General features: G+C 42.0%; 1 protein-coding gene across 2 annotated transcripts in view; it reads right to left on the reverse strand.

The window, feature by feature from the left end:
- LOC139554866 (collagen alpha-1(XXII) chain-like) overlaps positions 1-15548 on the reverse strand; it is a 77238-nt gene that overhangs the window by 45072 nt on the left and 16618 nt on the right. For both annotated transcript variants that reach the window (XM_071368086.1, XM_071368087.1), the window contains exons 5-6: positions 3049-3160; positions 1288-1411 (exon numbers count right to left, since the gene is read on the reverse strand). In XM_071368086.1, the coding sequence (XP_071224187.1) occupies positions 1288-1411; positions 3049-3160 (236 nt within the window). The remainder of the gene's footprint in view (positions 1-1287; positions 1412-3048; positions 3161-15548) is intronic.

Raw genomic sequence — 15548 nt, forward strand, 5'->3', positions numbered from 1 at the left:
TTGCGGTTGGAGGCCGAGCAGTTACCATACCAGGCAGTGATGCAACCAGTCAGGATGCTCTTGTTGGTGCAGCTGTAGAACCTTTTGAGGATCTGAGGACACATGCCAAATCTTTTCAGTCTCCTGAGGGGGAATAGTTGTTGTCATGCCCTGTTCACGACTGTCTTGGTCTCTCAACCTGCTCCACTACAGCCCCGTCGATGAGAATGGGGCATGCTCGGCCCTGATTTTCCTGTAGTCCTCGATCATCTCCTTTGTCTTGATCATGTTGAGGGAGAGGTTGTTATCTTGGCACCACACGGCCAGGTCTCTGACCTCCTCCCTATAGGCTATCTCATCGTTGTCAGTGATCAGGCCTACAACTGTTGTGTCGTCTGCAAACTTAATGATGGTGTTGGAGTTGTGCTTGGCCATGTCGTTGGGGGTGAACAGGGAGTACAGGAGGGGACTAAGCGCACTCCCCTAAGGGGCCCCGTGTTGAGGATCAGCGTGGCAGTTGTGTTGTTACCTACCCTTACCACCTGGGGGCGCCCCGTCAGGAAGTCCAGGATCCAGTTGCAGAGGGAGGTGTTTAGTCCCAGGGTCCTTAGCTTGGTGAGGAGCTTTGAGGGCACTATGGTGTTGAACGCTGAGCTGTAGTCAATGCATAGTATTCTCACATAGGTGTTCATTTTGTCCAGGTGGGAAAGGGCAGTGTGGAGTGCAATAGAGATTGCGTCATCTGTGGATCTGTTGCGGCAGTATGCAAATTGTAGTGGGTCTAGGGTTTCTGGGATAATGGTGTTGATGTGAGACATGACCAGCCTTACATAGCACATCATGACTACAGATGTGAGTGCTACGGGTCGGTAGTCATTTAGGCAGGTTACCTCCGCTACAGTTCTGCCCGCTCTGACTCTGGTCCCTGTCTCCAGTCGCACGTCTCGTCATCCTGCTACTCTGTCCTGGATTCCCCACTCTACTACTCCCTTGGATTCCCCTCCAGACCTGCTTACCCTGTTTCCAGCAACCCGCCCGAGCTTCCCCTGACCTGCACTCCATCTCCCCTCTGTGTGTCAATAAATATCTTGGTTACTTCATCCCAGTGTCCTCGTCTGAGCCCGCTCTTGGGTTCCCCTGTTCCACTCAGTATAACACAACATCCCCAATGCTATTCAATGGTACAACTGATCAGGAAAATAATCATCATGCCTCTCTGTCGACATGCCAGCACTGCAATTGGCAATACAATAGACTCAGCATGTGATCTGTTGATGAACACACACACACACCACTATGATAACCCACCTGTGGAATTCCATACTTGTCAAAGATCTGCCAGAGGTACCAGTCCTCCCGTCTCGAGGTTTTCCTGAACTTGAAAGTCGTCACAAAGGCATATTCATCTGGCAGACCTTGAGGGAACACGTCTCTGGAAACATCAAAAGCACAGATGGTTACCATTCAATCATCACATCCACACTACATGCATTATCACTGGATTGTTGACATAGCTCACTGTAGTATATCTACTGCTACAGGACTACATATCATTCTGACTATATGACTAGATTGTATTTGGATTACTGAGACAGTTGTATTTGGGTTGTTAATTGGATTCGTTCTGACATTCTTGCTTTCTTGTTTCTTGACTGTTCATTATTTATGAACTTGTTTGACATTTTACTGCACAGGTAGGAGCTAGTAACACAAGCATTTCACTGCACCCGCTATAACATCTTCTAAACTGTGTACGCCACCAATACACTTTGATTTGATTTGATCAATCAGCTTCCAACTGAGATTTTCATCACAAACGGGTGTTGTTGGTTTACCTGTTCAACTCTCATAAAACATTTGGGGTCAACAATAACGTTATAATTGATGAGAAAGAAAAATACTTTTACTTCGATTGAACGCCGTCGAAGAACTGGCACAATGGCCAACACATAGCCTCAGCAATTCTGTGTTTATGGTTGGATCTTCACAGAGTACAGCAACAACTGGAAGTGACTTTTCGTAGCAGCTTAACCTGCTTGGTAAATTCTTCTAACCTGATACAAAAAAAAACTAACTTCCAGTCATAGCTGTACTCCCTCTAGCCAGAACCAGGGTTTAGATTCCTCATTGGTATAGACGGGTTGGCTGACAACGGCATTAAAATGATGTGTGCATCGATGAGGCAGAAGACTGTGTGGTGTTATGATTCTGAACAGTCAGATCTTTAGCAACAATGACAAGCTATGTGGGGAATCGATTGTGGCATCGTTGCATCTTGTTATTGATAATTGTTTTGAGGTGTTTTGACTCATTTATATGCTAATATGGCAAAAATTCACTAGCTAGCTAACCAACAACTGTAATGATGTATTTGAGAGACAGACAGTGCTCATCGTGCAAATGTGATTATGTTTTCAATAAACATTTGGATATTAAATATAGTTTACATGTTGTCAACAATCTAAGCCAATTCCAGTCTTTTTCCCTATAGTTGAACACGGGTGGTTTTATTGCTAATTAACAACTGGTGGGTCTTATCCTGAATGCTGATTTGTTAAAACCGCATTCCATCCGGTGTCTATTCCACAAGTTACCACTGGCTAAATCTATGATGTTAAAATGCCTATTTAAATCCACTGTCTAATCAGCCCAGCCAGGCAATTTATAAACTTGAACTCCACTATAAAAAGCATTTGGACGTTATCTCAGATTTCTTTTAGACTAACAATGAGTTTTCTACAGCGGAAATTTGTATAAACCTTGCCTTCTGTCTCTCCGACATTTGCAACTTTATTTCAATATTCAAATTCGATCTCCAGATATCCCATAGTAATGAACGTGTCGGGAGTCAGGATGAGACAGACAGGCAGGCAGCTTTTCTCAGCTTCGACTCAGGCCTAACAACACCCGTGCCAATATTTCTCTGGCATTATCACTTAAACTACCAACCCATGTATGCACACGGCCAAATATCACACCTGTGCCATGACTTCCATCGCCTTGTGGCCTGCGCCACTGGCGCAATCTCACATGGTATTTGTCACGGTAAATACAAAATAGTTCACTCACTCTGTCTGTTGTACAATAGGCATGGTCCCAAGTCGAACATAGGAGCTCTGGCCCTCATCAAACCTTGATCCCAGTATGTTTTCCACTTTGAAGTATTCCATCAGGTCGAACCCTGCAACAGACGGGACAGAAGATAACATGATTAGCCTAGAGTTGTAGCCGAGTAAATCAAATACATAAAGTGGTTTGTAGAACTTTCTTCTGATCACCAATAGAGAGAGCACAGATCATGAAAAGGCCAGAGCAACACACAAAAAAACATAAAATATACCTATAGGTTGAAAATGACTGACAGAGAGATACCAATTACCCAAGTAATTAGGATGATATTTATACCGTTTCTCACAATATATAAACTAACGTTAAAAAGTTTGGGGTCACTTAGAAATGTCCTTGTTTTTTAAAGAAAAGCACACCGGGTCCTCCCACTCCTCTTTCTATTCTGGTTAGAGCCAGTTTGCGCTGTTCTGTGAAGGGAGTGGCACACAGCACTGTATGAGATCTTCAGTTTCTTGGCAATTTCTCACATGGAATAGCCTTCATTTCTCAGAACAAGAATAGACTGATGAGTTTCAGAAGAAAGTTATTTGTTTCTGGCCATTTTGAGCCTGTAATCGAACCCACAAATGCTGATGCTCCAGACACTCAACTAGTCTAAAGAAGGCCAGTTTTATTGCTTCTTTAATCAGGACAACAGTTTTCAGCTCAGCTAACATAATTGCAAAAGGGTTTTCTAATGATCAATTAGCCTTTTAAAATGATAAACTTGGATTAGCTAACACAACGTGCCATTGGAACACAGGAGTGATGGTTGCTGATAATGGGCCTCTGTACGCCTATGTAGATATTCCATTAAAAATCTGTAGTTTCCAGCTACAATAGTAATTTGCAACATTAACAATGTCTACACTGTATTTATCAATTTGATGTTATTTTAATGGACAAAAATGTGCTTTTCTTTCAAAAACAAGGGCATGTCCAAGTGACCCCAAACCTTTGAATGGTAGTGTATATGCATTTATTAAAAATACAAAAACAGAAATACCTTACTTACATAAATATTCAGACCCTTTGTTATGAGAATCAAAATTGAGCTCAGGTACATCCTGTTTCCATTGATCACCCTTGAGATGTTTCTACAACTTGATTGGAGTCCACTTGTGGTAAATTCAATTGATTGGACATGATTTGGAAAGGCACACACCTGTCTATATGAGGACTCACAGTTGACAATGCATGACAGAGCAAAAACCAAGCCATGAGTTCGAAGGAATGTGTCCGTAGATTATGTCGAGGCACAGATCTGGGGAAGGCTACCAAAAATATTCTGCAACATTGAAGGTCCCCAAGAACACAGTGGCCTCCATCATTCTTAAGTGGAAAAAGTTTGGAACTACCAAGACTCTTCCTAGAGCTGGCCGCCCGGCAAAACTTAGCAATCGGGGGAGAAGGGCCTTGGTCAGGGGGTTGACCAAGATCCCGATGGTCACTCTGACAGAGCTCCTGGAGAGCTCTGTGGATATGGGAGAACCTTTCAGAAGGCCAACCATGTCTGCAGCATTCCACCAATCAGGCCTTTATGGTTGACAGCCTGCATGGAGTTTTCCAAAAGTCACCTAAAGGACTCAGACCATGAGAAAAAAGATATCTGGTCTGACGAAACTAGATTGAACTCTTTGGCCTGAATGCCAAGCATCACATCTGGCACCATCCCTATGGTGAAGCATGGTGGTGGCAGCATCATACTGTGGGGATGTTTTTCAGAGGCAGGGACTGGGAGACTAGTCAGGATCGAGGTGAAGATGAAAGGAGCAAAGTACAGAGAGTTCCTTGATGAAAACCTGCTCCAGAGCGCTCAGGACCTTAGACTGGGGCGAAGGTTAATCTTCCAACAGAACAACAACCCTAGGCACACAGCCAAGACAACGCATGAGTGGCTTCGGGACAAGTCTCTGAATGTCATTGAGTGGCCCAGCCAGATCCCAGACTTGAACCCGATCTAACATCTCTGGAGAGACCTGAAAATAGCTGTGCAGCGACGCTCCCCACCCAACCTGACAGAGCTTGAGAGAATCTGCTGAGAAGAATTGGAGAAATTTCCCAAATACAGGTGTGCCAAGCTTGCAGTGTCACACCCAAAAAGCCAAAGGTGCTTCAACAAGTACTGAGAAAAGGGTCTGAATACTTATTTAAATGTGATATTTCCTTATTTGTATAAATTTGCTAAAAAATCTAAATACTTGTTTTTGCTTTGTCAATTTTGGGTATTGTGTGTATATTGATGAGGGGGAAAATATATTTTATCAATTTATGAACAAGGCTGTAACATCGCAAAATGTGGAAAAAGTCAAGGGGTCTGAATACTTTCTGAATGCACTGTATATCGTTATTATCACATCGAGACAGATACATTTTAATTTAGGGGGGTGGGGGGAGAGAGCGAGAGAGAGAGAGAAAGAGGGATCCCAAGGTATTGTATAGCAGTAATATTCGTGATTCTGGAGTTAGCAAATAGGCATTTGTCATCCCAGCATAAAACATGCAATGATCACTCAAAATACCAAACAGTTCTCACCCCCTAAAGTGACGTAGAACTATGCATATTTTGGATTTCCACCCTACAGTATGTCATCACCTGAGAAAATAATAGTTACAGACAGAAGGAAATTATCTTTGTAGTTTGTGGTTACCTACTAATTGACCATCAAAGTAGCTATTAAACTGGTTTGATTGAAAACGTCCCAGACTGGTGTAGGAATAGGGTCTCATCCAGATCCTATTGAACAAGTGGCGAGATTGACTGGTGACATCACCATTCAGAGCCAGAGGAAACCTTTAAGTCACTCAGTAATCATCATGCCTAACTCATTTACATCTGAGTGTTGAAAGATAGACCCAACATGTTGAATAAATACTGAAAAGAGTCAGTAGAGAACCATTGAACCATAGACTGGCGGCCATGATGTCCCCACTGTGTGTAATGATGTACCGGCAGCCTAGCCCCGCGCTCCGATGTTGCCATCTGTCCGGATCAAATGAATGCAGCGTGTCTTTCCTTTTCCTAGTCACTGCACTCTTTTGGCGTTCCCCACAGAGCCAGGTTGCCCCATTGGCCGTCTGTTCTTTGGCTGTTCAGAATAACTTTTTGGAGGATGATGATTATACAGCATCCTCTGCCAATCCAAATTACAGGTCTGTGCTACAGCCATGGCTCGTCCCTAAAGCCATGGGACTCAGCGAGCCAATGGAGCACGGAGAGTATTTGCATAGTGCAGTACGGTGACAGAAGAGAAAACAGAGGTATTAAAAAACTCACAGCTGGATTATGGGTGGTTTGGTACCTCCTTCGACCACTCCCCACCCAGATGACATCTGATCTCAAAGTCTCTGTTAAAGAACCAACAGGCTAGTTACCCCAGTGTTTCCCCTACCATCATTTTCTTGGCGGGGTGGGGCGAGACGTGTCTGTCTGTCCGAGTAGTTGTCACTTCCCTGCTGTGAGATGAAGTAGATGGATGCAGCAGGTCAGAGTAATGTTGATCAGCTATCCAGCAGCGTGGTATGACACGGCTATGGGGCCCCGGTATATTTTAGGGTTATTTTTTCCTCTGTTGCTAATGTGTGTTTCAAGGCTGTTTCTACAGAACCAGAGTAGGTTTCAGCAGCACTCTCACATTACCGCCTCCATAATGAAACTTAACTGCCCCTTGAACAATGTTAAGTATACCGTATTGACAATCGCAAAGGCATATTTCTTCTGAATTACGTACACATGGTGAATGTGATTCAAATCTAACTGAGAAAATGTGTACTGTAGCCTGATTAAAACTCTCTTCAGAGTGATTCTCTGTTGCATGAAGAGCAGTCTGCAGTCTGGACTGAAACTTATGAAGGAACTCAGCATAGCAGGGTATTCAAGATGCCTGTACTACCAGATACACAGTTGCTGTAAGAAACATTTACAGCAGACAAAAACTACAAATATAATTCAACCCACTTTTCTCATGAATTATGCCAGACTGGCTGTGTATTTATAGGCATTGGCATTGGTAATCAGATCAGATGGATAACTGGCAACATTAGTAAACACCCTGCCCTTGGCCCTGCTGGCATTGCCATAGTGACTTGTTTGTTGTTTAAAAGGGTGTGTTTTCTTCAAACCACGTTAATATGGTGGGTGACTAACCCTGGAAACCTCAGTCCTGTCACACACACTCACACTCGCACGCACACTCGCATACACAACTGTTCCATTGGAGCACCATGACATAACTGCATACAAAAGCTAATTTTAGGCTTCTGACTTTAAACAAGTGGAGTTTGATCCCAGCCAACACATAATGTTCTGAGAACCATATGTTTCTTAGAGATCGGTAAGAACATGGTTGTCCTATGGTTATTTTGCATACAACCCTCACACAACTTTCTGGGAATGATGCAGGAAAGATGCTTGGCTTTGGAACATTCTCAGCACATTTAGGGAACTTGACAAAAAACGTTATTTTCTTGGTATTTCATTACTTTAACAGAATGTTTCCTAAAAGTTCAAACATGGTTACATTTCATTTCAATTTTGGTAATGTTCTAGGAACATTCTCTAACTGGTTTGACACTGGGAATGTTCTCAAATAGTTAAGAGAATGTTCAGAAACAATGTTCTTCTGTGGAATTTTCAGTACTTCAGCATAACGTTTCTTTGGTGTGACTTTCCACCATATATGGCCATACAAATGTATAAAGGCAAGCTGATTACCTCGTTTCAAGATGGCTGCTACTTTCATTCTGGTTAGCGTTGTGAAGCATAAACAAAATAAACATGGAATGCGTTGATTCACACCGAAAGCCGAGACTCCACAGATCATGAGGATGTCTTATTTGTCTAACTCTGACCTACCACCAGCTCCGAGAGTCAATATTTTTTATTTTACTCAACATTTTCACCAAACAGCAAACATCTTGCAAGGTAAGCTTCAATTTGGTCTGTGTTTGAGCTATAGATACATAGAGGATATTAAATTCATCGTTAGGTTGGTAAGAATAAATCTAGCCTATTGTCAATGTTATCTGATGATGTATGACTTAATGGCAAAATCGAATGAACACCAAGTGACTGTATCTTTGCGCATCAAAAATATGACGTCGCATCCATTACACAGGGGATTGGCTACAATGGCACCTTGGCAGTATTGTGGCCAATGATATAAGCTTTCCAGGGATATACAGTTGACCTGGGTGGGACAAAGCAAGGCCTTGAACCTTTTATGCATAATTCAAACTATTGCTACCTGGCTCAGAGACGTGACTCACCGAGCATAATACATTACATTGTAAAACAGATTTCATCGCTCTAATTTCATCGATTTAGCATAAAAGATGGCTTCTCAAGAAAATTGGCACGCCCTGACCATAGAGAGCCCTTGGTTCTCTATGGTGTAGTGGGTGACTAGGGGGTGTTCTAGTATATCTATTTCTATGTTGGTGCTAATATGGGTCCCAATTAGAGGCAGCTGTTTATCGTTGCCTCTGATTGGGGATCATATTTAGGTAGCCATTTCCCCACCTGTGTTTTGTGGGATATTGTTTGTGTTTAGTTGCCTGTGTGCTGTTTATTGTTTTGTTTGTTTTGTTTGTTTTGTTTGTTTTGTTTGTTTTGTTTGTTTTGTTTGTTTTGTTTGTTTTGTTTGTTTTGTTTGTTTTGTTTGTTTGTTTGTTTGATGGAGATTAATAATATGTGGAACTATACTCACACCTTGGTCCGCTCATTACGACGATCGTGACAAAAATAAAAATGTAGTAACTAAGAATATCGAACAGGAAGCTAATAAGAAGGCAGCTATGAATAAGTATACCGACATAGAAGCTTGAATCAAATACTGGTTGGACTCGGATTAGGGGAGCGATTTGGACAACGAGGATTTCGACTTGGCTGACAAAGATTGTTTCTATAAGGATTGGATACACTTTTAGATCTGTGAGTAAATAATTTTCATGACTTTATATTGCTAAATTACTATATGTATTTCGTTTTTTATAATTTGCCTGCTTTTGATGCTTTGGATTTAGTTTACATAGGGCTATGTAATATGTCACTTCAATGTTATATACTGTAATTCCAAGGTAGTTATTGTTTATGTTTCACATTAGTTCACTGTTTGCGGTTTTAAGTGTCATCCTTGTCAGTTATGAGAGGCCACTAAACTCTCATGGCCATTGTTTATTTGTGGTTCTCACCTCTGCCTTTGTCTCCAATGTATTACTGTTTGCATTGTGTGTGTGCTTCACACCTTCTATGTGAGTCTCTGTACAGATAAAGTTTGGGCTTGGTGTTTTTACTCTACAGTAATGTAGTTTTGTAAATTTAGTCAACTAATTCTGTGTGTCTTACAACAATATATCCCTTTATTTTATTCACCACAGAGTGGAGGATGTAAAGGATTTTGATGATTTGAGAGCCACCCCTCCCCAGCAAGCGCCCCCGTCGGTCAAGGTCTTCACCCCCCACTGTTATGTCAATCACCCCATCTGATGGTTCTACATCCATTCGTAATAGGCCTCATGAAAAAGAAAATAAGAAACTAACAAGCTGCTTTTTGTGAAATGGAAGGACACTAGGGAAGTAACCATGCTCACCACACAGCATAAGGCATTCAATAACAACCATGTCTCAAGGAGGGTGAAAAGGGAAGAATGTCCCCGTTTCTGTGAAGGACTACAATGCCAGCATGGGGGGTGTCGACCTATCTGTTGCTCTTTCAGGTCCTCCACAAGACCAGGAAGTGGTGTAAGATTTTTTTTTCCACTTTGTGGACATTGCTACAGTAAATGCTTTCATTCTCCACAAGCAAATGGCCAAAGCAAAAGGTCAAACTACTCTCTCCCAGTTGGCCTTCCGAGAGCAGCTGGTGTTGGCAATGGCTGAATTGGGGAACCAAAGCAACATCACAACCATCACAAGGCCCCCCACTCAAGGTGAGCGCCACTATCCAACATGCATGCCAAAAGAGAAAAGGAAGAACTGCAAGCATTGCACAAAACACAAGGGGGGGTGAAATGCCAGATCTTCTGTCTTAAATGCCAGTTCGCTTTTGGTTTCCTGGCAGAGAGGGACTGCTTCAAAGACTATCACTACATGCACAAGCTACGGTGAAAGTGAAATCTTATCATCTACACCTGGGATGTAAAATGAACACGAATGCTATTTGTAAATAGTTCCGCTTATTTCTATTTTTGCGCCTTTTTTAGTGAAAGACACGTACGTGTGTAACCAAGTTTGTGTTTTATAAACATTTTAATGTATTTTTTATGTATAGCTGTTGCTTTTATATTGTTTTTGTAAACAGTTCATTTGTGTGTGGAACCAATACATTGGATAAGCCTAGGCTAAACATTCAGAGAGGTTGAAAAAACACTTGGATATCCCCTGTATGTCCCGACACCACCACAATGTTTGAGAGAGGTTGGTTTTGTAGACATTTTGTTTTTATAGTGAACAATAACTTTTAGGCACATCCAGTGTGCAAAAACAGTGACATTACCACATTCTGACGCTTTGGTGAGGTTGAAAGGACACTTGAATGTACCCTGGATAACCCATAACACCACCACATGTTTGAGTGAGGTTGATATGGTAGAAATTGTGTTTTTATACAGAAAAAAATGCATTTAGGAAATACAAATGTGTATTAGCACTGGAATTATCTCATTTACAGACATACGCCACTTTGGAGAGGTTTAGGGACACTTGGAAACGTCCCGTGACCACACCTGACACCACTTACTAAAACATCTGCCCATTTCTAGTTGTTAGGTCTATCAATCCCATTTTTTATCTGATGATGTGGAAGCCGTCTGTGTTTCCAGCTCTGGGTATCAACAATTCACTTATAGCTTGCCAATGAAAGGGGTGGTATACAGAAGATAGCCCTATTTGGTAAAGACCAAGTCGCTCCGCTTTTCAGTTTGCTGCAGATAACAACTGGAACGAGTTGCAAAAAATAAATCTAACTGGACCGTTTTATCTCCATCTTTTCATTCAAAGACTCAATCATGGACCCTCTTATTGACAGTTGTGGCTGTGTCGCGTGATATATTGTTGCCTCTACCTTCTTGCCCTTTGTGCTGTTGTCTGTGCCCAATAATGTTTGTACCATGTTTTGTGTTGTTGCCATGTTGTGTTGCTACCATGCTGTGTTTTCATGTGTTGCTGCCATGCTATGTTGTCTAAGGTCTCTCTTTATGTAGTGTTGTGGTGTCTCTGTTGTCACGATGTGTGTTTTGTACTATATTTTTATTTTATTTTTAATCCCAGCCCCTGTCCCCGCAGGAGGCCTTTTGCCTTTTGGTAGGCCGGTATTCTACAGTGAGGGAAAAAAGTATTTGATCCCCTGCTGATTTTGTACGTTTGCCCACTGACAAAGAAATTATCAGTCTATAATTTTAATGGTAGGTTTATTTGAACAGTGAGAGACAGAATAACAACAAAAATATCCAGAAAAATGCATGTCAAAAATTTTATAAATTGATTTGCATTTTAATGAGGGAAATAAGTATTTGACCCCTTCTCAATCAAAAAGATTTCTGGCTCCCAGGTGTCTTTCATACAGGTAACGAACGGAGATTAGGAGCACACTCTTAAAGGGAGTGCTCCTAATCTCAGTTTCTTACCTGTATAAAAGATACCTGTCCACAGAAGCAATCAATCAATCAGATTCCAAACTCTCCACCATGGCCAAGACAAAAGAGCTCTCCAAGGATGTCAGGGACAAGATTGTAGACCTACACAAGGCTGGAATGGGCTACAAGACCATCGCCAAGCAGCTTGGTGAGAAGGTGACAACAGTTTCTGTGATTATTCGCAAATGGAAGAAACACAAAAGAACTGTCAATCTCCCTCAGCCTGGGGCTCCATGCAAGATCTCACCTCGTGGAGTTGCAATGATCATGAGAACGGTGAGGAATCAGCCCAGAACTACACAGGAGGATCTTGTCAATGATCTCAAGGCAGCTGGGACCATAGTCATCAAGAAAACAATTGGTAACACACTATGCCGTGAAGGACTGAAATCCTGCAGCGCCCGCAAGGTCCCCCTGCTCAAGAAAGCACATATACATGCCCGTCTGAAGTTTGCCAATGAACATCTGAATGATTCAGAGGACAACTGGGTGAACGTGTTGTGGTCAGATGAGACCAAAATGGAGTTCTTTGGCATCAACCCAACTTGCCGTGTTTGGAGGAGGAGGAATGCTGCCTATGACCCCAAGAAACCATCCCCACCGTCAAACATGGAGGTGGAAACATTATGCTTTGGGGGTGTTTTTCTGCTAAAGGGACAGGACAACTTCACCGCATCAAAGGGACGATGGACGGGGCCATGTACCGTCAAATCTTGGGTGAAAACCTCCTTCCCTCAGCCAGGGTATTGAAAATGGGTCGTGGATGGGTATTCCAGCATGACAATGACCCAAAACACACGGCCAAGGCAACAAAGGAGTGGCTCAAGAAGAAGCACATTAAGGTCCTGGAGTGGCCTAGCCAGTCTCCAGACCTTAATCCCATAGAAAATCTGTGGAGGGAGCTGAAGGTTCGAGTTGCCAAACGTCAGCCTCGAAACCTTAATGACTTGAAGAAGATCTGCAAAGAGGAGTGGGACAAAATCCCTCCTGAGATGTGTGCAAACCTGGTGGCCAACTACAAGAAACGTCTGACCTCTGTGATTGCCAACAAGGGTTTTGCCACCAAGTACTAAGTCATGTTTTGCAGAGGGGTCAAATACTTATTTCCCTCATTAAAATGCAAATCAATTCATAACATTTTTGACATGCGTTTTTCTGGATTTTTTTGTTGATATTCTGTCTCTCACTGTTCAAATAAACCTACCATTAAAATTATAGACTGATCATTTCTTTGTCAGTGGGCAAATGTACAAAATCAGCAGGGGATCAAATACTTTTTTCCCTCACTGTAAATAAGAATTTGTTATTAACTGACTTGCCTAGTTAAATAAAGGTTAAATAAATAAAATGTTAAAAAAATATTTTAAAATATATATATATATATATATAATGGCAAGAACAGCTTCAATAAATAAAGAGAAACGACAGTCCATCATTACGTTAAGACACGAAGGTCAGTCAATACGGAACATTTCAAGAACTTTTAAAGTTTCTTCATGTGCAGCTGCAAAAAACATCAAGCGTTATGATGAAACTGGCTCTCATGAGAACAGCCACAGGAAAGGAAGACCCAGAGTTCATAGAGTTACCGGCCTCAGAATTTTCAGCCCAAATAAATGCTTCACAGAGTTCAAGTAACATCTCAACATCAACTGTTAAGAGGAGACTTGGTGAATCAGGCCTTCGTGGTCGAATTGCTGCAAAGAAACCACTACTAAAGGACCCTAATAAGAAAAAGAGACTTGCTTGGTCCCAGAAACACTAGCAATGAACATTAGACTGGTGAAAATCTGTCCTTTGGTCTGATGAGAGCACATTTGAGATTTTTGGTTCCAACCGCCGTGCCTTTGTGAGACGCAGAGTAGGTGAACGGAAGATCTCCGCATGTGTGGTTCCCACCGTGAAGCATGTAGGAGGAGGTGTGGGGGTGCTTTGCTGGTGAGACTGTCTGTGATTTATTTAGAATTCAAGGCACAATTAACCAGCATGGCTACCACAGCATTCTGCAGTGATACGCCATCCCATTTGATTTGTGCTTAGTGGGACTATCATTTTGTTTTTCAACAGGACAATGACCCAAAACATCTCCAGGCTGTGTAAGGGCTATTTAACCAAGGAGGAGAGTGATGGAGTGCTGCATCAGATGACTTGGCCTCCACAATCACCTGACCTCAACACATTTGAGATTGTTTGGGATGAGTTGGACCGCAGAGTGAAGGAAAAGCATCCAACAAGTGCTCAGCATATGCCAACAAGTGCTCCTTCAAGACTGTTGGAAAAGCACTCCAGGTGAAGCTGGCTGAGAGAATGCCAAGCGTGTGCAGAGCTGTCATCAAGGCAAAGGGTGGCTACTTTCAAGAATCTCAAATATAAAATATATTTTGATTTGATTAACACTTTTGTGGTTACTACATGATTCCATATATGTGTTATTTCATAGTTTTGATGTCTTCACTATTAATAGTAAAAATAAAGAAATAGTAAAAATAAAGAAAAACCCATGAATGAGTTTGTGTGTCCAAACTTTTGACTGGTACTGTATATATTCAAGGAATACCAGTACCTAATCAATGTGCAGGGGTACGAGGTAATTTAGGTACAGTTGAAGTCGGAAGTTTACATACACTTAGGTTGGAGTCATTAAAACTCCTTTTTCAACCACTCCACAAATTTCTTGTTAAAAAACTATAGTTTTTTTCTACTTTGTGCATGACACAAGTCATTTTTCCAACAATTCTTTACAGATAGATTATTTCTCTTTTAATTCACTCTATCACAATTCCAGTGGGTCAGAAGTTTACTGTTACTTTAAACAGCTTGGAAAATTCCAGAAAATTATGCCATAGCTTTAGAAGATTCAGATAGGCTAATTGACATGATTTGAGTCAATTGGAGGTGTACCTGTGGATGTATTTCAAGGCCTACCTTCAAACTCAGTGCCTCTTTGCTTGACATCATGGGATAAAGGAAATCAGCCAAGAGCTCAGAAAAAAAATTGTACACCTCCACAAGTCTAGTTCATCCTTGGGAGCAATTTACAAATGCCTGAAGGTACCACGTTCATCTGTACAAACAATAGAACGCAAGTATAAACACCATGGGACCACGCAGCCGTCATACCACTCAGGAAGGAGACTTGTTCTGTCTCCTAGAGATGAATGTACTTTGGTGCGAAAAGTGCAAATCAATCCCAGAACAACAGAACAAGGACCATGTGAAGATGCTGGAGGAAACAGGTACAAAAGTATCAATATCCACAGTAAAACAAGTTCTATATCGACATAACCTGAAAGGCCGCTCAGCAAGGAAGAGGCCACTGCTTCAAAACCGCCATAAAAAAGCCAGACTACGGTTTGCAACTGCACATGGGGACAAAGATCGTATTTTTTGGAGAAATGTCCTCTGGTCTGATGAAACAAAAACAGAACTGTTTGGCCATGATGACCATTTTTATGTTTGGAGGAAAAAGGGGGACGCTTGCAAGCCGAAGAACACCATCCCAACCGTGAAGCACGGGGGTGGCAGCATCATGTTGTGGGGGTGCTTTGCTGCAGGAGGGACTGGTGCACGTCACAAAATAGATGGCACCATGAGCAGGGACAATGATATGGATATATTGAAGCAACATCTCAAGACATCAATCAATCAAATGTATTTATAAAGCCCTTCTTACATCAGCTGATGTCACAAAGTGCTCTCCAGAAACCCAGCCTCAAACCCCAAACAGCAAGCAATGCAGGTGTAGAATCACGGTGGCTAGGAAAAACTCCCTAGAAAGGCCAGAACCTAGGAAGAAACCTAGAGAGGAACCAGGCTATGAGGGGTGG

This window comes from Salvelinus alpinus, chromosome 26 (genome assembly GCF_045679555.1).
Source record: "Salvelinus alpinus chromosome 26, SLU_Salpinus.1, whole genome shotgun sequence".
NCBI lineage: Eukaryota > Metazoa > Chordata > Actinopteri > Salmoniformes > Salmonidae > Salvelinus > Salvelinus alpinus.